General features: G+C 53.2%; 2 protein-coding genes across 2 annotated transcripts; one reads left to right on the top strand and one right to left on the bottom strand.

Annotated features, from left to right (window-relative positions):
- Nucleotides 1-679: 679 nt before the first annotated feature.
- Nucleotides 680-10,055, top strand: RAB25 (RAB25, member RAS oncogene family). Its single transcript, XM_002810042.6, has 5 exons — nt 680-1,021; nt 5,468-5,663; nt 7,829-8,022; nt 9,224-9,304; nt 9,711-10,055. Exons 1-5 carry the CDS (start codon nt 979-981, stop codon nt 9,836-9,838), a joined length of 642 nt encoding a protein of 213 aa, XP_002810088.2. The 5' UTR covers nt 680-978; the 3' UTR covers nt 9,839-10,055.
- A 3,307-nt stretch (nt 10,056-13,362) lies between these two features.
- MEX3A (mex-3 RNA binding family member A) lies at nt 13,363-22,031 on the bottom strand. Its single transcript, XM_024246034.3, has 2 exons — nt 21,108-22,031; nt 13,363-17,232 (listed from the first exon to the last, which is right to left on the bottom strand). The coding sequence occupies exons 1-2, from the start codon at nt 21,559-21,561 to the stop codon at nt 16,124-16,126; spliced, it is 1,563 nt and encodes a 520-aa protein (XP_024101802.2). The 5' UTR covers nt 21,562-22,031; the 3' UTR covers nt 13,363-16,123.
- Between the last annotated feature and the right edge of the window lie 57 nt (nt 22,032-22,088).

Here is a 22,088-nt window from a genome sequence, read left to right as displayed (position 1 = left end):
GTCTCTGTTGCCCAGACTGGAGTGCAGTGGCACGATCTCAGCCCACTGGAACCTCTGCCTCCCGGGTTCAAGCAATTCTCCTACCTTGGCCGCCCAAGTAGCTGGGATTGCAGGCGCCCACCACCATGCCCAGCTAATTTTTTTTTTTTTTTGAGACGGAGTTTCACTCTTGTTACACAAGCTGGAGTGCAAGGGCGTGATCTCGACTCACCACAACCTCCGCGTCCTGGGTTCAAGCGATTCTCCTGTCTCAGCCTCCCAAGTAGCTGGGATTACAGCCATGTGCCACCATGCCCAGCTAATTTTGTATTTTTTTAGTAGAGACGGGGTTTCTCCATGTCGGTCAGGCTGGTCTCGAACTCCCGACCTTAGGTGATCCGCCCACCTCAGCCTCCCAAAGTGCTGGGATTACAGGCGTGAGCCACCGCGCCTGGCCTCAAGTGGGTTTCTGAGGGGCTATTTCTTGCTCATTAGTTGGGGGACCGGCCCTCACCACAGATTCCAGAAGCCCAGCAATGCACACTCAGCCCTCAGTGGGCTGTCTCTGAAGGTCCTGTCTCTGAAGGTCCTGTCTCTGAAGGTTCTGTCCCTTTTTAGCCTCCCCCCCGCTGGAGCTGCTTCTCCCGCTTGCGGGAGCCCAGGCTGAGAGCAGACACCCAACCTGTCGAACCTGTCTGACGTCATCGTCTCTCCACCCACCTGGGCCCCAGGTCTCCAGCCACCCCGCTCTTCCTGTTCTCAGCTTCCGTCCTCTCAGCTTCCTTACAGCACCCCCACCTGCCAGAGCTGATCCTCCCTAGGCCCTGCCTAACCTTGAGTTGGCCCCCAATCCCTCTGGCTGCAGAAGTCCCCTTACCCCCAATGAGAGAAGGGGCAGGACCAGATCTTTTGAGAGCTGAGGGTTGAGGGCATTGAGCCAACACACAGACTTGTCACCTCTGTCCCCGAAGACACCTGCACCCTCCATGCGGAGCCAAGATGGGGAATGGAACTGAGGAAGATTATAACTTTGTCTTCAAGGGTGAGTTGGGTTCCCTGAAGCAAGAGGAAGCCTGAGAGACCCAGAAAGAGATTGAATAGAGCCAGAGAGGGCCCTCCCGTTTTTTATCTCTTACCAAGACCTCCTGGGGCTCCTCATTCCTTCAGAAAGAAAGCTGCAGGGAGTCGGGGAGGGTCTGGTTGCAGGGGCAAAAGTCAGGGAGCTTCTGAGTATGCTCTACTGTGGTAAATAATGATGTTGATTCCTCCTTAAGAGTGCTGAGTTAGGCTCCTCTGCCCCGTTCCTAATAGAAACCCAAATCCCTGGTGTCAGCCAGTGCAGCACAAGAAATGGAGGTCAGACTTCAGAAAGGATTTCCCTCTTTTATTTTTTTCTGAGATGGACTCTTGCTCTGTCGCCCAGGCTGGAGTGCAGTGGTACGATCTCAGCTCACTGCAACCTCCACCTCCTGGGTTCAAGCAATTCTTCTGCCTCGGTCTCCCGAGTAGCTGGGACTACAAGCGCCTGCCACCACGCCCGGCTTATTTTTGTATTTTTAATAGAGACGGGGTTTCACCATATTGGCCAGGATGGTCTGGAACTCCTGACCTCATGATCTGCCCGCCTCGGCCTCCCAAAGTGCTGGGATTATAGGCATGAGCCACCACACCCGGCCAGGACTTCTCTCTTGAGAAGAAAGGGAAACCAGCAAACAAGAGGAAGAAAGTCATCTTTTCTGGGCAGGTGTACAGGGAAGGAGAGAAAGGAGAGACATATCCCATTATAGGGTGGGGCAATAAATACATAGGGAAGACAGAAAATATGAATTTGCCGCAGAGTCTGATAGAATCCAGAGGACTCCTAGGGTTGTAGCCTCGTCTGCCTGGCCCTTGGCTGACTCACTGGACCTGCATACCAGGCACTGGGCTCAACTTTGCTGTCCCTGGAAGCATGTATGTATCTTTCTAGTCCCTGTGTTTGGTCCCTTTGCTGTTTCCCAACCCCACCTTCATACTTCCTTTAGGGCAGGGTGGACTCTCCAGCCACCCTACCCCACTGCCTCTCCCAACCTCAGCCCGGCCCCTCCCTTGAGCTGGGACTCTCACTCCAGAACCCGCCCTCGAGCTGGGGAACCTGTACTGCTGGCATCTTTTCCAGGAAGGAAAGGGTTAGCAATAGTCTGGGGCAATAATATGAGGAACTACCATTTACTGAGCACTTACTGTGTACCAGCCACTACCTCATTAATACCATAACAATCCCCAAAAGTCATATTTTATTTTGAGGGGCAGTATAACATTGTGGTCAGGAGCCAGACTGGGTTCAGATCTCAGCCCTGCCACTTGCAAGTATTGCGGGTTGGTCAGCCGGGCACAGTGGCTCATGCCTGTAATCCTAGCACTTTGGGAGGCAGAGGCGGCCGGATCACTTAAGGTCGGGAGTTCCAGACCAGCCTGGCCAACATGGGGAAACCCTGTCTCTACTAAAAATTCAAAAATTATCTGGGCGTGGTGGCACGTGCCTGTAATCCCAGCTACTCGGGAGGCTGAGACAGGAGAATCGCTTGAACCCAGGAAGCGGAGGTTGCAGTAAGCCGAGACTGCGCCACTGCACTCCAGCCTGGGCAACAGAGTAAGACTCTGTCAAAAAAAAAAAAAAAAAAAGTATTGAGGGTTGGGTTGGGATCCCTAGAAGCAGATGCTGAGAAGAAGTTGGGGTGTTCAATGTTTGTTTGTTTTTTGAGACGGAGTCTCACTCTGTTGCCCAGCCTGGAGTGCAGTGGAGCGATCTTGGCTCACTGCAATCTCCGCCTCCCTACAACCTCCACCTCCTGGGTTCAAGCGATTCTCCTGCCTCAGCCTCCCGAGTAGCTGGGACTACAGGTGTGCACCACCACGCCCAGCTAATTTTTGTATTTTTAGTAGAGACAGGGTTTCATCATGTTGGCTAGGATGGTCTCGATTTCTTGATCTTGTGATCCGCCCTCCTAGGCCTCCCAAAGTGCTGATATTACAGGTGTGAGCCACCGCGCCCAGCTCAATGTTTTTTTACAAATCAGCACCTGTGAAAGGAAGGGAGAGGAAATATAATTGGGCAGAGGGAGAAGTCAAACAGCAACACAGGCTGGACAAACCTGGGTCAAGGGCGGGGAGCTCTGTGATTGCCTCACCTTGCTTGAGCACTGGGTGTAGGCTGCCCAGAAAAGGCATGACTTCCAGTGAGGCCGCTGTCTGCACCAGAAGCAGACGCTGAAGGAGCTGACAGCTGGAGCCTGTCCGCAGCCTGCACTCCCTGCAGCTTGGGGCAAGTCCTTCCTTGGCTGATCTGGCCAGCACATCTCTGTGTTTACAACACTAGCCCTGTTATCTTGGGCAAGTCATTTGACCTCCAAAGCGCCTTGTCTGTAAAAACAGGGAAAATAGTAATGGGATTCATGGCATTGTTATGAGGATTAAATGAGGTAATATGTGTAAAGCTTTTAAGGACACTGCCTGGCACATAGTAAGCATTCAGTATACTGTAAACATGACCCATTAGTATCTCCACTTTACAACTGAGGCTTAGAGACAAAGTAGTTTACAAAAGGCCACAAAGTCTGACTTCAATGCCCTTGCCCTAAGCACCTTTGCGGTATGAAGCTAGGGCTGAGAGCCCACCCACTGAGAGGGATGAGGGAGATGTGCCCAGTAGGGGAGAGGCAGGAACACACACACACACATATACACACACACACACACGCACACACACACATCCTCTTACCCACACATATCCATATTATTTCCAGCTTTTCCATACTGTCCTATGCAAATAAGGAATGTTTAAATATATATTTTTTATTTTTATTTTTTGAGACACAATTTCACTGTCACCCAGGCTGGAGTGCAGTGATGCCATCACAGCTCATTGCAGCCACAACCTACGGGGCTCAAACAATACTTCCACCTCAGCCTCTCGAGTAGCTGGGACTACATGCATGTGCCACCACACTTGGCTAATTTTTTTTTTTTCTTTTTTTTTTTTGAGTCGGAGTTTCACTCTGTCACCCAGGCTGGAGTGCAGTAGCACAAACTCGGCTCACTGCAACAACCCCCGGGCTCAAGCAATCCTCCCACCTCAGCCTCCCAGTAGCTGAGACTACAGACACATGCCACCATGCCCGGCTAATTTTTGCATTTTTTGTAGAGATGGGGTTTCACCATGTTACCCAGGCTGGTCTCAAACTTGTGGGCTCAAGAGATCCTCCCGCCTTGGCCTCCCAAAGTGCTGGGATTACAGGCGTGAACCTCCACACCCAGCCAAGGAACTTTTAAAGTTGGAGGAGGCCTTTATAAGTTGTATAAGCAAGGAAACTGAGACTGAGAAAAGGTGAGTCACTTGTTCAAGTTCACACAGTTAGTTAGAAGCTGAGCAGGGACCAGAGCCCACAATATGTGGCTCCCAGTCCTTGGGTGCCAGCCTGCCTTTCCAGAACCACTCTGGGTGGTCTCTTCTAATTCTGTGTGCTCAGCTCAGTGCCAGTGCAATTTGTGGGCTCTACTCACATCAGCCCCCTACACTCTACCCCAGCCCCCAGCTCATCCACGTGGGTAAGACTGGGCCCTGGATGCTGTCCACCAGTCTAAAGGGTCTTCATGGCCCCTCAGGTGGATCCTTGTCTCTGAAAACCCAAAGGCAAAAACTCTGGCCTGCTAACAACAATCATACCAGTCATGATTTTTACACTTACTATATCCTGGGCAACGTCTCACTTACTTCCTACAATAACCCTTAAGGTAGATACTAATGTCTTCCCCATTTTTCATATGAAAAGAACAGCTCAGATTGGTTAAATAACTTGCTGAAGGACACGTAGCTGGTCTAACACCCAGCCCCATGCTCTTAACCATGCGGGACTGCCCCTCCTTAGGGACAACTGGAACCTAACTTCTTACACACACGAGCACACATGCCTTCCTCTCACCCACAGATGTGTCAACTGCCAAACTTTCTCCTTACCCACACTTCGATTCACACCTCTGTTCCTTATGCAAACACACACACACCAAACCTCCCACTTGTCCTCCCAGCTCATATATATAGAGACAAGCGCAATGTTCTCATACTCCAAGTCCTAGTCCAGAACTGTGCACCCCCTGACCTCCCACCATCCCCGTCCATATTCACACACAACAGTAAAGTCTCTGCATGACACTCATAAAGAGCCCACAGATGTCACTCCCTCACCAGAGATGCAGGCTGACTCTGCAACCATGTATGAACAGACCAGGCTATAACCCGTCAAGCCCCTTTGTTTTAAACTCTTGGCTTTCCTGCCCACTGGGACAGATGCATTATGCAGAGTTGCAGACTCCAGTCTCACAGGAGACTCCGTTCCCTAATCTTTTTTCTGATCTCAGTTCCCTTTTTCTGCTGGGCAGACCCTCCAAGCTCAGGTGGGTTTGGAGCTGCTCTATTCCATGCTCAGCCCTTATCTCTCCACTCCTTCAGTGGTGCTGATCGGCGAATCAGGTGTGGGGAAGACCAATCTACTCTCCCGATTCACGCGCAATGAGTTCAGCCACGACAGCCGCACCACCATTGGGGTTGAGTTCTCCACCCGCACTGTGATGTTGGGCACCGCTGCTGTCAAGGCTCAGATCTGGGACACAGCTGGCCTGGAGCGGTACCGAGCCATCACCTCGGCGTGAGCCCGGGCCTGGGGGGCTGCTGGGTGGTGGGAGTTCTGGGGAAGTCAAGGAACACTTCTGGAGGAGAAGTGGGGGAGGAGGAGGCAAGGGGGCTCAGCAGTGGGCTCTGGGGGGTGGGGATGGAGATCACATAAGATAAAAGGTACTGTAAACAGAAACAGCACAAGCCAGGATATAGTAACACTGACTAGTACTACTAAAAGCAGGAATCATTGCCACTTACTAAGCCTTTGCTATGTGTCCAGGAAGGGACAAGGCACTTTACATTTGGCATTTTATGTAACCCTTGAAGTACCACAGGAGTAAAGTGTTATAATTAATTAATTTCTGTATAAATACAAGCAAGGTGAAATCAGGGTGGAGCCAGGATGGGGGTGAGCTGCACGGATCGAGAGCGCCCCCTCACTTCCGCACAATGCTCTGCACTTGGCAACTTTCATCTAACCACAGATGGCCAAAAGCTGAACCTGGCATCTGCATTTTATGAAGACTCAGAGGACACACAGGAGGTTAGGCCTCCTGACACCACATCCGAAGTGTCTCTTAGGCCGGGTGTGTTAGCTCACACCTGTAATCCCAGCACTTTGGGAGGCCAAGGTGGGTGGATCGCTTGAGCTCATGAATTTGAGACCAGCCTGGGCAACATGGCAAAATCCTGTCTCTACCAAAAATATAAAAAATTAGCTGGGCTTGGTGGTGCATACCTGTAGTCCCAGATACTTGGGAAGCTAAGGCGGGAGGATGGCTTGAACCCGGGAGGCGGAAGTTGCAGTGAGCCAAAATCGCCCCACTGTACTCCAGCCTGGGTGACAAAGCGATACTGTGTCTCAAGAAAAATGGGTCAGCTGGGCGTGGTAGCTCATACCTGTAATCCCAGCACTTTGGGAGGCCGAGGCGGGCAGATCACAAGGTCAGGAGTTCGAGACCAGCCTGGCCAACATAGTGAAACCCCCGTCTCTACTAAAAATACAAAAATTAGCCGGGCGTGGTGGTGGGTGCCTGTAATCCCAACTACTCGGGAGGCTGAGACAGGAGAATCACTCAAACCTGGGAGGTGGAGGTTGCAGTGAGCCAAGATCGTGCCACTGCACTCCAGCCTGGCGACAGAGCAAGACTCTGTCTCAAAAAAAAAAAAAAAGAAAAGAAAGAAAGTGTCTTCCAGTCAGTGTGAGGCCTAAGCATGTGAAATGGGGTCTGTTTGTGTGTATATGGGGTGGATAGCACTTGCCAGGGGGCAGGAAGCAAGAGTCAGGGGCTTTGGTTACACACGCTCCTCGTTACCTGATCTCTTATGAGCCTCAGTTGACTCATCAATAAATTGGGAGTTAGACATCACTAGTCTGAAGACATCCCATCCAACTCCAAGAGGGAGACTGGATGCTTTCAGTGATGCCTTGAATGGTCAGGCCAGGGACTGCTGCAAGAGGTAGACATTCAGCTAATCCTAGAAAGATGGCCACGGGAGAGAAGAGGCCACTGTTAAGGAGCCATGCGAGGAAGATCTTGAAGGTGGCAGAGTTGGCTAAAGCCCAGATGTGCATTAGTGGAGAGTAGGGGCTAAAATCAGGACGAGAACCTGAGAAAGTAGAGGGGCTGGCTGTGAGGAAGCCAATAGAGATTTTAGAGCAGGGAGGTGAAACTTTATTTATTTATTTATTTAGTTGAGACAAATTTTCACTCGTTACCGAGGCTGGAGTGCAATGGAGCAATCTCAGCTCACTGCAACCTCCACTTCCCGAGTTCAAGCAATTCTCCTGCCTCAGCCTTCTGAGTAGCTGGGATTACAAGCATGCGCCATCATGCCCGGCTAATTTTTGTATTTTCAGTAGAGATGGGGTTTCTCCATATTGGTTAGGCTAGTCTCGAACTCCTCACCTGAGGTGATCCACCCGCCTCGGCCTCCCAAAGTGCTGGGATTACAGGCGTGAGCCACTGCGCCTGGCCAAGGGAGGTGAAACTTTAGAGGCTCCAAGACTAGTGTCCCTGGAAGGCAGAGGAGCCTTGGGCTGCTCTGCTGGGTTCTGGGCCCCTGGCCGCAAGTTTCTGTATTTCCTGATCTCTAGTACTCTGATCCCGGGTGTTCCAGCTTGATGGCTCTGCTCTGACGCTGGGTCCGATGCCTCTGATCATATCTCTGTCCATCCTTCTCATTCCCACCCAGGTACTATCGTGGTGCAGTGGGGGCCCTCCTGGTGTTTGACCTAACCAAGCACCAGACCTATGCTGTGGTGGAGCGATGGCTGAAGGAGCTCTATGACCATGCTGAAGCCACGATTGTCGTCATGCTCGTGGGTAACAAAAGTGACCTCAGCCAGGCCCGGGAAGTGCCCACTGAGGAGGCCCGAATGTTCGCTGGTGAGAGCCTGCCACTACCCAGGCTGACTCCTCCAAGCTTACCCCACCTTCCCCTTGCAGCCTCCCAGGCCCTGCCCCCACCCATAGAGCCCCTAGCCTGGCCTTCCTCCATACAGTCCTCTACCCCATCCCCTCTTCCTCAGGATTTCCCAACACTTCCCCTTTGGGACCCTGTGTCTCCCATGATGTCCCACCACTTGCCCTGAGATTGTCTTTATTGATTTTTTTTTGAGACCGGGTCTCAATCTGTTGCCTAGGGCTAGAGTGCAGTGGCACGATCTCGGCTCGCTGCAACCTCCACCTCTTGGGTTCAAGTGATTCTCATGCCTCAGCCTCCTAAGTAGCTATGACTACAGGTGTGCGCCACCATGCCTGGCTAATTTTTGTATTTTTAGTAGAGATGGGGTTTCATCGTGTTGACCAGGCTGGTCTCGAACTCCTGACCTCAGGTGATCCACCTGCCTCGGCCTCCCAAAGTTCTGGGATTACAGGTGTGAGACACTGTGCCCGGCCCATAGTTAATTTTAAGGCAGCCCCACCCTGTAATGCTCAAAGATCCTATGGAGAGGATAGGCTTCCCAGGAGTTTTCTGAGTTTAGAGGCAGCACAATATGGTGGTTAAGGGTGTTCTGGAGTCCCATGGCCCAGTCTCCCATCTGCTCTTGGCCAGTTACTAAATGTGGGACATGGAGCAATTTCCTTATTCTTTTTCTTTTTCTTTCTTTGTTTTGAGATGGAGTCTCACTCCGTCACCCAGGCTGGGGTGCAGTGGCACGATCTTGGCTCACTGCAAAATCTGCCTCCTGGGTTCAAGCAATTCTCTGCCTCAGCCTCCCGAGTAGCTGGGATTACAGGTGCCCGCCACCACGCCCAGCTAATTTTTGTATTTTTAGTGGAGATGGGGTTTCACCGTCTTGGCCAGGCTGGTCTTGAACTCCTGACCTCGTGATCCACCCACCTCAGCCTCCCAAAGTGCTGGGATTACAGGCGTGAGCCACCACACCCAGCCCCTTATTTGTTTTCTTTGTGTTTCTGGATTCAGTTTTCTAAATGAACCTACCTCGTAAGTTGTTTTAAGGATTAAATGATCTGCTACATGCCAAGAGTTTAGCACATGGCAAATGTATATAGCAAACATTAATATTATTATTATTATTGCCTTTGACTCCCACAATTAATGGTGTGTTTCCCTTCCTGGCAGAAAACAATGGACTGCTCTTCCTGGAGACCTCAGCCCTGGACTCTACCAATGTTGAGCTAGCCTTTGAGACTGTCCTGAAAGGTTAGAGCCTACCTTTATCCTGCACCCCTATTCCATCCCCGTGGCTTCTACAGGCAGCAGTAGGAATGCAGACACTCAGCCCTCACCCCAGCTAATTTCTCAGCTCCTCTGTGGGTCCTGGCACCACTGCCTGTCCCCCTCAGTCCCTCCCCAGTGCCTCCCACTCAGCCTGGAGCTCAGGGAGGGAACAGGCCACACGCCCCATGGGGCTGACTCTTGGTTCCTTCTCCACCCAAGTAAGTAGAAGGGACCCCTATGTCCACACTTCATTTCCTTCCTGCAAAACCTCCTGCAAGTGTGGCCACCCCCATGCTCAGAAGGGGCATGCAGTATGTATGGGGGGTTGGGGAGAAGGGAGCATGGGCTCTAAATCTTCTGGCCTGATCACTGCCCTCTGCCCTCCCAGAAATCTTTGCAAAGGTGTCCAAGCAGAGACAGAACAGCATCCGGACCAATGCCATCACTCTGGGCAGTGCCCAGCCTGGGCAGGAGCCCGACCCTGGGGAGAAGAGGGCCTGTTGCATCAGCCTCTGACTTTGGCCAGCACCACCTGCCCCCACTGGCTTTTTGGTGCCCCTTGTCCCCACTTCAGCCCCAGGATCTTTCCTTGCCCTTTGGTTCCAGATATCAGACTGTTCCCTGTTCACAGCACCCTCAGGGTCTTAAGGTCTTCATGCCCTATCACAAATACCTCTTTTATCAGTCCACCCCTCACAGACTAGGACCCTCAAATAAAGCTGTTTTATATCAATGCCTGGTCATTCTGCTGCCTCCCATCTGTTCCTCCATCTTCTCCTTCTCTGTGCCTCCCCTTCAACTTTGGCTCCTCCTCTGAGTCCCTAATCCCCTTCCTCTGTCCTCCCCACCATACCTACTGCCCCTCAGGGCCAGCTGCCTCTGGAGTTCTGTGGTCTGGGGACGGTGCCAAGGGGATGGGAGGTGCTTGCCCTTCCCTCTGCCAACCCCCAGGGCAGGTGGGGGAGGGAGGAGAGCATGGAGGGGAGGGGGTATCTGGAAGGCGAGACAAAGGAAACCATCGGCGGGCACCATCTGGTGCTGAGAGCCCTGGTGCCAAGAACTGAGGTCACTCCAATGCCAGGGGCAAGGGGAGGAGGCAGCGGGAGATACAAGGGGAGAAGAGGGAGTCGGGGCCAGTCCTGCAGGTGTGTACTGGGGAAGGGGTTTTTAAGCCTGAGAGGTGGAAGGTCCAAGTCCTCCATCCTGTCTTTTTTTTTTTTTTTGAGATGGAGTCTCACTCTGTTGCCCAGGCTGGGGTACAGTGGTGTGATCTCAGCTCACTGAAACCTCCACCTCTCGGGTTCAAGCAATTCTCTCTGCCTCAGCCTCAGCTGGGATTACAGGCGCCCGCCACCACACTTGGCTAATTTTTGTATTTTTAGTAGAGATGGGGTTTTGCCATGTTGGCCAGGCTGCTCTCAAACTCCTGATCTCAGGTGATCTGCCTGCCTCAGCCTCCTAAAGTGCTAGGATTACAAACTTGAGCCCTTCCAGTCTTCTTCCTGATCCCAAAGAAGAGGGATGGATTGAATCTGGTGGGGTAAATGGGGAGGGTCCCTGTCTCTTAGCTCTCTGCCCCCTTTCCATGGAGTGTAGGAGATGGCTGTCCAGGTAGCATCTCTGTCACCCTGCCTCACCTCCCCCTGTTCTTTTTTTTTTTTTTGAGATGGAATGTCACTCTGTTGCCCAGGCTGGAGTGCAGTGGCGTGATCTCAGCTCACTGCAACTTCCGCCTCCTGGGTTCAAGTGATTCTCCTGCCTCAGCCTCCCGAGTAGCTGGGACTATAGGCATGTGTTACCATGCCTGGCTAATTTTCTGTATTTTTGGTAGAGACAGGGTCTCGCTATGTTGCCCAGGCTGGTCCTGAACTCCTGGCCTTAAGCGATCCATCCACCTCGGCCTCCCAGAGTTCTGGGATTACAGGCATGAGCCACTGTGCCCAGTCACCTTCCCCTGTTCTTCAGGTCAGGGTGGAACAAGGCCTGACTGCACCTCCAAAGAAGAGAATGGAGTAAATGGAGAGAAAAGGCAGGGGATTAGAGCTTGGAGACTCAAGCAGAGCTATGGAGAGCTGAAAGGGGGAGCTTCAGGGTGGCAAGGAACTCCGGAGACATCCACTACTCACAGGTGTGTAGGGAGCCCAAAGCTACACTAGAGGAAACCCCAAGCTGCAATCCCCACCCAGATCCTCCCACTCACCCCAAGATGGCACAGACTCACATGCAGAGAACGAAGACAGAGCCTTAAGTAATAGTACTTTTAATAAAATTAAGTTCTTAATAGCACATTTAATACATTAACCCTCCCCCTTCTTGGTTTCTCTGCATTTTGTGCAACATCACTTTGACTTGATTATTCTTGGGTCTGTTTTATTTCCCGCTTTTATTTTGCTTTTGAAATCTTTTTCCTCGGTGGATTTGTACGTGTCTTCACTAGATGCCTCAAATTAAGTCTGACCACAATCCTACTCTACTTTCTACAGTGGAGAGACCATCCTCCCTGCCCCAGGGCTGTCTCCACCCACCCCCCCTTCCCCACCCGCACCCTCGAGTGGGGAAGGGGAAGCCCTCCCCACCCCAGACGCTACCATCCCAAACTAGCGGGGTTTCTAGGACAAAAAGAGCAGGGGGAATCTGTCCCTAGGTGGGGCGAGAAGAGTAAATTGGGTAGAGGGAGATGTGTTTGGGGTCTAGGGCCAGGGAGGGGCATGGCAGAGTCATTGGTGTAATGAAGCAGGCTCCTCCTGCCAAAAGGAGAGCCAAGGGGCCCCTCCATCCCCTTGGATAGGAGGGGAAGGCCCAGTGATTGCAAGCTGGGGTTGGTAGAAGGCAAGTGCTTTAAAAATTTTGATTTCTCACATGCAGAAGCCAAGCCCCCTAGTTTTGTGTGGGGAGGGCAATGTGTTCCCAGGCCAGGGCACAGTGGATGACCCCTACCTGAACACATACAGATAGAGGTGAACTAGAGCAGAGGGTCAGGGTTGGGGTCACCCAAAGTCCCTGTGCCTTTCCCCTGCCTCTGTGCCCATGGGGATGCCTTTCTCCCAGGCCTTCAAGGACAGTGTCTCCACTCCACTCCGTGGGAAGTCCTTCTTGGAATCTAGCTTTTATGAGACAAGAAAGCACTTTGCAAGTAGGTGAAGAACCAGTCAGCTTTAAAGAACAATTACTGAGATTGTTATCACTACTGCTGCCATGGAGGTCAAAGCTAAGTGGAAAGCTGGATGGGAACAGGGGTAGGAGACTGATCCCCTCAGTGCTCTTGAAGCTCTGAAGGTGAGAAGCGTGTGTGCATGTGTGTCTGTTTGTGGAATGACTTCCCAGGCTCTTAAATCAATCTGTAGAGAAGTGGACCGAGGTCACACTTCAAGAAGGACTTCCTCAGTTAGGCCTGGGGGAAGCAGGCATGGGAGGGTTTGAGCTGGGAGCCCCAGGAGAGGACATACCACATTGGAGTATGGGCTGCCCAGGTACTAGGGGTGCAGGTGAATGTGCTTGGCCTCCTCTGCTGCCCCCAGCCCAGCCCCTGTCTTATTGAGATGATCAGTGTGCATCCTTTCCAAGACCCTGGGAAATGAACCCCTCATTTCTTTGTCCTACAATTTAAAAATCCAAGGATTCTCAGAATCAACCCCAGCAGACTGGAAGCTCCCAATCTTAAACTAGCAACCTGCTCCAACCCTGATATCTGAAGATGGGGCAACTCAGGGTGGACTCAGCCACTTCCCTCCTCTATTTATCTTTTCCTTACGACTTTTATACATTCTACTGGACCCAGGGGCCCTCAACGCTACTAAACTTTAAGCTATCTTAATATTGTCTACTAAGTAACTAGTAATTGTTTCTTTCTCTCTCTAGGATTATATGAAATAAATTTGAATTATTATTATTAATAATTATTATTTTGTAGTATTCTTTTCTTTTAAACCCCTCGGTTTCTCTTTTTCTTCTCTTTCTCTCTTGTTTTTGGTTAAAAAAAAAATCTAGATCTCTTAAATCTCACACAGCTCTGAGGGTTCCTATAGGCCTGCTAGGCCTTAATTCTGGATTCCCCCTCCTCACTTGCCCCTGGGACAGGGCAGGGGAAAGTGGTGGGGGACACCCCAGGATCCTCAGTCCTTAGTCCTACAGCTTCTTCCTTTCTTGTTAATCCCTTTCTTTGTTTGGCTCTGCCGGCTCCCCTGAGGGGGAGGGGGAGAGGGGAGGAGGAGTCCATGGAGTGAAATCCAATCTACTGGAAGGGTCCCAGGAGGGACCGGGTTCCCCCAGCTCCTCTCTCCACCATTCACCCCTGGGATGCTCCCCCAAGAAAAGCAAATGACATTCCTCCCCAAAAAAAAAGTGGGGGAAAAAAGCAACGTAAACCCAAACATATATTAAAAACACTTTTTTTTTAAGATTTAACTCTGAATACAAATGTATTTTTTTCTTCTTCTCTCCCTACATATATTCTAAACCTTCTAAAGTTTTTTTATTTTTTTAAGGATCACTTTATCATAAAATAAAATATCCTTTTCATATAATAAATTACCTAATAAAAAGTCTTTTTTTTTCATATTAGCCCAGGTTCTTTGCTACATTTATATGGTAATAAACGCCTTTATTAAAATAGAATATTAAATTATAAAGAACTGCTTTTTTTTTTTTTTTGCTATTTTTGTTTTCTCTCCTCTGTGTTGGTCGCCTGTCTCGCTCCCTCTCATGCTCTCTTTCTCTCCTCTATTTTGTCTCTCACTATGCGTGTTTTGTGTTTGTTTCTAGGTTTGGCTCAATTGGTAAGGGTGGGATTGAATTTGCTGAGCCCCCTAGTGTAACAGTCTTCTGCCTTTGTGGGTAAAGAGTGGAGAGGGGGAGGGGGATCGACAGACAGACATCCCTTCTTCCCACCCCCCTCCCCACCTGCCCCCGGCAACCGAGGGTGCCCATTTGGTTTGGTTTCTATTGTACAGACATCTCAGGATGGCTCACATAGGCGGGAAGGAGGGAAGTCGTCACAGGGCAGTTTTCTTGGCTGTGACCTCCTTCCCCTCCCCTCCCTGGCTGGTGTTCTGGAGGGGAAGGCTGCGGAGAGGTGTTAATTCTCGACAGGAAGAAGGAGAGGAGGAAATCCCCTCTGCACCTCCACCTGCTCCATCCAGGAAGAATGGGACTCTGGAGCTTTAAGTGCTCGGGTGATCACTCAGAACAGTCCCACCCCACTATTTACAAGGATTTCCTGGGACTCCCATCCCTCCATCCTCTCTTGGCCCGGCCAGCGGAACCAGGAGGGTGGAGAGCTGGTGGCAGCCCCAAATGAGCAGGAGGGAAGCAGCAAAGGGGGTGCAAGGCCTGTAACAATACGTGATTCTCAGACTAGGCCCTGCTGCCCGCCCTGCCCAGTCCTGCTTTGCCCCAGGCTGACCCCTCTTTGAAGACCTGGCTTCTCCTCAACCACATCGGGTGGGACACAGACTCCATGATTTGCATGGAGAATTCAAGCTAATAAGGATTCAAGCTAATAAGGATTCAATAAAGGTTCAGGTCAGGTTGAGAGGGGTGCAGGGAGTCGGGCACTGCATGGGAGGAGCAGCTCTTCCCTCCACCAGGCTCTCCTCCTGCCTCACGCCCTTTCCTGCTCCTTTAAATAGCAGACACACTACTCTGGCGCCCCGACTTCCACAACCAGAAAATCCAGCCCAAGAACTACTCCCTAAATATAATGCCCATAGTGATGAAGGTGGGGGTTTGACCCTTTACCCCAGTATTAGTCCCCTCCTCACATTTTCACTGAGAATGGGGATACATTCCATCAATAATTTGAGATGTTTCTTTGGAGGAGTGGGGGAGAGGGCCTCCAGATGCCTGAAGAGGAATGGAGGGGCCATCCAAATATTCCTCCCCCTACTTCTCCCCAGGAGGATGGTGTCCCCAAAGCTGGGCTGGTAGGGGCAGGGGCGGGGGGAAGGGAAGAAAGACAAAGACAAGGAACAAGACAGAGCTGGGAGTGACAGCCACCAAAAGAAAGCAAAGCAAAGAGCTGGAGGGAAAGGAAAGAGTTGAGGAAAGGGGAGATCCCAAAGGAAGGGAAGATGGACAGAGAGAGTGAAGGGAAACATTGGGGGGGCGGGGGCAGAGAGGAGGACTCCTCTCCAGATTCCTCTAGCCCAGCTTTGTGGGGGCAGATGGCTTCTGAGCCTTTCAGCCATAGAAACGATTGACATGCTTCTCTCCCCCAACCCCTAGAAGATCTATGCAACTTCTGATAGGACTCCAACTCCCTTACACTGCTGGAAACTGGTGACAGTTTCCCAAACAGGATATGGGAGTGGGGTGGGGGGTAAAGGGTCATGTTAAGAGGTCGGAGGTCAGGACCAGAGGGCTTAGGGATTGCAAAGAGCACCTCTAGATACAGGTGGTAATTCTCCCTCTCCCTTTTACCCACCCTCTCCTCGGAAGAAGGGGTGGAGTGACACACAGCGGGGGAGGTGGGCAGAGGGCGTCAGAATGCCTTAGTGGCCACCTCTGGCAAAACAAAAGTTTCTCTTAGCTGCTTCCAGATTTAAGGGTGTGTTGAGGTATCAGAGTTGTAACTCTAGTAAAATTTTCAGTCTGGCCCCCTCCCAATCTTTCCAGGACAGGGTGACCAGAGGCTCTGAAAGTGGCGCACCCTCCAGCCACCACTGCCTCCCTCCCCCCTTCCCCAGCGAGCGAGTATCTCTAAGCACCTTGCCCCTCAAATCACCGCTTTCCAAAAGGCCTTAGTGGAAAACAGGTCCAGGGTGGGTCCAGTGGAGTGGGCCCCGGAGGCATGGGGCACGGGGCTTAGGAGAATATTCGGATGGCTTGCGTGGCTGTGATGTGGCAGACAGGACACTCTGGGTCCGTCCTCTCGCAGATGCGTACTGCACACTCCATGCAGAACAGGTTGTGTCCGCAGGGCACAAGGGCGGCAGTCACTTCGCTCTCAAAGCAGACCATGCAATCCCGCCCGCCGCCGGGGCTCCGCAGGCCGCCCCCACCAAGTTTAGAGAAGCCCTGGAGCGGCTCTCCCGGGGGGCGCCTCGGGAGTCCGGCCAGCTCGGGTCCAGCGGAAGTGGCAGGGGAGCGGTGTGCGCCCGGGGGCCCAGCGCGGGCCTTGGCGGAAGAGGAGGAGGAGGAGGAGGCCGAGGAGAAGAGCACAGAGGTGGGCGTGGCGTTCTCCTGGCCCGCCCACAGCGGGGGGCTAGTCTCGGCCACGCCGTAGTACACATCCTGCTTGCCCACGCCATAGCCCGGAAAGAGGTACCCGCCGTAGCCAAAGTCCCCGCCCTGCTCACCCAGGCGTGGGGCCTCAAAGCCAGAGTCCACTCCGCACTCGCCGATGCAGCCCAGGCTGTTCTGCCGGAAGGTGGAGAGGGGCTTGCAGCCGGGCGGGTGCACCCTCCAGGCGTCGGAGTAGCGGCTATCGAGTGCTGCGTCGGGGCTCCCCGCCAGGAAGTCGTTTTCATTGTTGTACTCGAGGATCTTGCCAGTGCGCACCGCGATGTGCGTCTCGATCTCCTCGCGCGCACGCTCCACGTTGCCTGGGGCACCCGTGATCTCGAACACGGGGTCGCGGTCACGGCTTGGTGTGATAATGTATGTGTTGGTTTGCTGCTGGATGCGCTTGATGGTTGCCCCTTTGGGGCCCACCACCAGCCCCACCACGCGGTAGGGCACCCGCACACGGATGGTCACCTGGCCGGGCAGAGCAGGAGCCACACCAAAGGCGGCGCCTGACTTGTTGCGGGAGGCACGGATCATGGAGAAGTGCTCCGCTGCTGAGATGATTTCCCGCCGGGCTGTGGCCACGTCCTCCCGTCGCCCTGTCACCATGAACACTGGCTCCTCGCCCCTCACCGGTGTCTTGATGTAGGTGTTGGTCTTGGCCCTCAAGGCCTTAATCTTGCAGCCTGGGATAGGGCGGGGAAGGAGAGAGACAAAGAAACGCACACAGCAAGGTTTGTGCTGGGACCAATAAATTCCTGATCCTCACCCAAATACCTAGCCTCCCAGGAACACTTCAGTCTACCCTTTGAAATGCCCACTGCTGCACACACAGTCCACCCTGACTTGAAGAACCCATTTATCAGATCTCAGATGTACCTAATGTCTCTCTCAGCCACAGATTTCAAAATGTACTAACTTTCCCTGAGTTCCATTCAGGGCCCTCCAAATTCATTCACTCCTCAAAACCCCCAAATAATCACTGACCCTCCCATACAAGCTGGTAACTCAAATCCATTCACAAACTACACTCCTTTCCCCCAATATTTGCTCTTCCTTCAATTTCTCTACTGATTCCTGGCTACTCACAAACTTCCAAATCACTTAATCACCCCCCACATCTGTCACTGACCCTGATCTTTCCACAGAACCCCAATGTGCTCAGTAACCTCACAATCTACTCATCTGACCCTTGATCATTAAAAGTGTCCTCCAAACTACCCAGGGACCACTGAAGTCTATCTGCTCTATGACCGTCCCACATGCCTTCCACTCAGTAGTTTCTCTCAGTGGGCCTCAAATTCATATTGAGTTTGCAGCAACGAGTAGAGTGTGGGGGACTGGGAAGGGTCTGACAATCGTAAGTTCAAGGAGGAAGGGAGGAGTATGGAGTTAAAGAAACTTCTGTGTGAGGGAACAGTGCCCAACCCCGTGTCACTCTTGTCCCCCTGTCCCCTGGGGGCAAGACAGTTGAGCTGGGCTGGGGCTGAGTAGGTGAGGGAGAGGTATTTTGGACCCACACTCCTGCTTTGAAGTAGAAGTGGGTTAAAGCTGGGAGGTTAGGGAAAGGCAGGAAGAGAAAGAAGAAAAATGAGACAAAGAGAGACAAAGAGGGAGAAGGCTAGAGAGAAAAGTAAGGGCTACTCTGTTTCTAAAAGCTGCCGACCTGGGGGTCTGGACAAGTCCCTCTCCTCCTTACCCACCTTCCTCTTCCCTGCTCCTAGCTTCACACAGAGCTTCCAAGACTCACACCCTTTTGGGAAGCACACGTCACGTGTGTGAGTTCACACACATGTACCTAAGAGGTGTGCCTTTATCTAAATAATACTTATGGGGCCAATCTAATGTACACTTTTATACACCTCTTTCACACACACATCAAGTCCCTGTGATTCGGCCTTTCATACATCCCACTGTCCATCGCCATCCTCCCCAGCACACAAACAGCACATTCCTATACACACCCACACCCATGACTTTCACCCCCATTCACATATAGACCCAGTCACACCCTTCTCTGAGCACAACTCACTATTCCCCTTCTCTCTCCAACCGAAACCAAGTGGTCCTACTTTTCTGCCTCTGCCCCAACCCTCCAACCTGAGACCTGAGGTGAGCTCATTTTTTCCTCCTTCCTCCACTCCAGATGGCTGCTTCTTCAACGCTGGCAGACTGGGGGGTGAGGGGAAGAGAGTAGGTTGGAGGCCTCTCCCTCACTTTTTTGTTTGTTTTTTTGAGATGGAGTCTTGCTCTGTCACCCAGGCTGGAGTGCAGTGGCATGATCTCGGCTCACTGCAACCTCTGCCTCCTGGGTTCAAGCGATTCTCCTGCCTCAGCCTCCCGAGTAGCTGGGATTACAGGCACCTGCCACCACGCCTGGCTAATTTTTTGTATTTTTAGTAGAAATGGGGGTTTCACCACGTTGGCCAGGCTGGTCTTGAACTCCTGACCTCGGGTGATCCACCCGCCTCGGCCTCCCAAAGTGCTGGGATTACAGGTGTGAGCCACCACGCCCTACCCCCTCCCCTCACTTTTAAAAGACCTTAAGAAGGAGAATTTGCTTGTTCTCTCTTGTCTTCAGACCTCTTGGCAGTTATGAAGTCCTACCTGTTGTCCAGCCCACATCCTTGCTGCTTTAATGTCAGTAAATGATTGTTCTATTTTCGAGGTATGGAGGGTCACAAAACAGTGAACTCCCCTCTCCTACCATTTCTACTCACATATTGTTTGATGGGCACCTGGGTTCTGGCTCTAAGTTTTGGGTCCAAAAACTTAAATGAGAGCTAGGTATCTTCAGCGGTTGGGGTTGGGGTGAGGAGGACAGGCCAAGGCATTGAGGAAGAAGAAACACTAGAGGCCTGGAGGTGCAAAACCGGTGGTGGGTCTCTTCCTGGGTTCTGCAACCCCAAAGAAGCGTCTCTTGAAGGGAAGACCCACTGGGCTTCACCTTCCTAGAGGTCAAACAGAGGAGCACTAACACTGCAGCAGGAGGAGGGAGGTTAGACAAGAGGGAGGACTTCCATATACTTGACTGAGGGGCAGGCTTATCTTTTGTGAATAAAAAACCCCCCTACTTTTATGAGGGACAAGCCCATCTGATGCGGAGGCAGAAGAGGAAAGAATGACTCCATTAAATTCCGGGGCCTCCCAAGACCACCCCCACACCCAGGAAAAGATAGCAATGTCTGTCCCCACCCAATTCCAGGGCTTTGGATCCCCAGTTTCTGACAAGAGGAAATCCAACTTTCTAAATCAGAAATCTCAAGAGATGGAGTGCCCCAGGGGGATGAGGGCTGTGCAGGGGAGTGGCATCTTCCCCTCCTCCATTCTGGATCTCTCCGTGAAATCCCCCTAACCCCCAGCACTCCCAGTGGATGAGGTGGGATGTGGAGTAGGGGTCCCCCTGGCCCGCCTCCCCTTTTCCTCCGCCAGAAGCCGGCCTCCTCCCGCACTCCCAGCCGGAATGCAGCTCCTCTATTGTTCCCCACTGTGGGACAGCTCCTCCCCCACTCCTCCCCCACCCCACACCTCCCCAGCCCAGCCTCTTTGCAATTTCCAAATCTTGCCCCCCCCCCACTCTCTTTTGAGAAGCCAGGAGAGGGAAGGGTCCCCAGGATCCCGTCTGCTCAATTTGGACCTTCACCAACACCCCCACTCACCCACCCAGGGATGCTGGAGCAGCAGAGGGTGTGGTACCAGACATACTACGCTGGATTAATTCTGCACCCCCTCCCAACACACCCAGACACACGCCCTCCACCAAATTTCCAGGTGAAGGTTTCTTACCCCCCAGCATTCCCCCTCCTACCCTGTCCCACTCTTTCACTACCAGAGACCCCTCTCTAGGCCTCTGGCCCAAGGCCGTGGCCAGCCCAGAACAAAAGCCAGAGAGGGAAGAGGAGAGGTCCAAGCCAGGACGTAGCACTTCCTTGGAGACACCCCTTCCAAAACCCCAGAGACAGTCCAACTTTGGGGTGTGGGTGACCACAGGACCCCCTTCTCTCAGCAGCCCCCCTCACCGCCTCTTCCCCAGGCTGGGACCCTCCCCTGGGCCACACCCCCTTCCATTCCTACACTCAACCCAACAAAGAGACAGATACTCAGTCTGGCTTCGAGGGCCAGGTCTCCCCCAAAGTCTGTAACTCCAGGCGGCTGGGGGCCCCAGGGATGCCCCTCCCCAACCTAGGAGCAGATACCAGAGTACAGGCTTCTGAGTAACTCTTTGCACATTCCGTCAGTTTTTCTGGTTAGGAGTGGACACCCCCTCAGGACAGCCTCCCTGGATTGGGAGACCGATACCCTTCCCTTTCCCTCTTCCAGTGCGAGGATATTTCTTTGTCTAAAGGCAGAGTCCTGGGGGAGGAAGGATCTGGAGAACCGTCCCGACTAGGGGTAACAGGGAACTTTGTGGCACTTGGAAATCAGGGTTGGGGGCGGGTCCCCCTTTGTGGGGAAGGGACAGAGCCGGAGGCGGGCAAGAAGGGAAGAAATGAACTTTCCGCGCTAGGGACGAGGGTGCCCCCACTACAGTCCCTCTCAGTGGTCCCGGCGCCCCGCTTACCTTGCCTGCCCACGATCTCGGCCACGTGCTCGGAGGTGGGCACGGGAACACACTCCGTGGTGTTGCTGCTGCCCTTCAGGCGCAGCTCGGCCTCTTTGTAGAGAGCGCAGAGCTTAGCGTCGCTCGCCCCTTTGGGGGCGGTGGGGGGCTGGGGCGTCTGCGCCGCGGGGGCCGCCGTCGGGGCGGCCGGGGGCGCCGCGGGCGGCGGCGGCGGGGCCGGCTGCGGGGGGGCGGCCGGCTGCGCGGGGGCGCCGCCCCCCCCACCTCCCCCGTCCTCGCCCGCCGTGGGGGCGGGGGGCTCCCCCAAACCCAGGAGGCAGAGTTGATCGAGAGCCAGCTGAAGGGCGCGCTCGTCTTCCAGCAGCCCTCGGTCCTTAGCGCTTCCCCCGAAACATCCTAGTTCTCCAAAGCCCCCATTTCTTTCCATTATTCCAGATACCACTAGACTAGGCATGGCGAAACAAAAGCTGGGGGAGAGAGAGAGGGAGAGAGAGAGAGAGAGGTGGTGGAAGGGAAAAGAGGAGAGAGGAGGGGAGGGGAGAGGAGAGGAGGGGGTGTGTGGGGAGGGGGGAACAAAGAACTGGGGAGGGGGGAAGAAAGCGAGATAGAAAGATAGACCCTCCCCCTAAGCCCCCCTCCCCAAACACCCTGTAACCCGACTCCCCTCGCCCCAGCCCCCGGGGTGGGGGTGGGGGGAAAGAGAAGCAAAACCAAGAAAGCAGATCTCCTCTCCTCTCCGGGGGTGACGGGGGGCGGGGGGCTGCAGGATCTCTGCCCCCACCCCTCCCGCCTCGGACCTGGGAGTCTCTAGCCCCCGCCGTCCAGGCGCCCCCGTTAGGCTCCCGCACCGAGCCCCAGTCCGGGAGCAGCGCTCAGTGGCCCCCAATAGAGCCCAGCCCCTTCCAGCGCTCAAACTCTTTTGTTTTAAATGAACTGGATGGAGCAGCATGGAACTGACGGGAGGGGGGGCGCGCCGGGGGC

The sequence above is a fragment of the Pongo abelii genome, chromosome 1 (assembly GCF_028885655.2).
Source record: "Pongo abelii isolate AG06213 chromosome 1, NHGRI_mPonAbe1-v2.0_pri, whole genome shotgun sequence".
NCBI lineage: Eukaryota > Metazoa > Chordata > Mammalia > Primates > Hominidae > Pongo > Pongo abelii.
The sequence above is the reverse complement of the archived record's forward strand: the minus strand, read 5'-3'. Positions and strand labels throughout refer to the sequence as shown.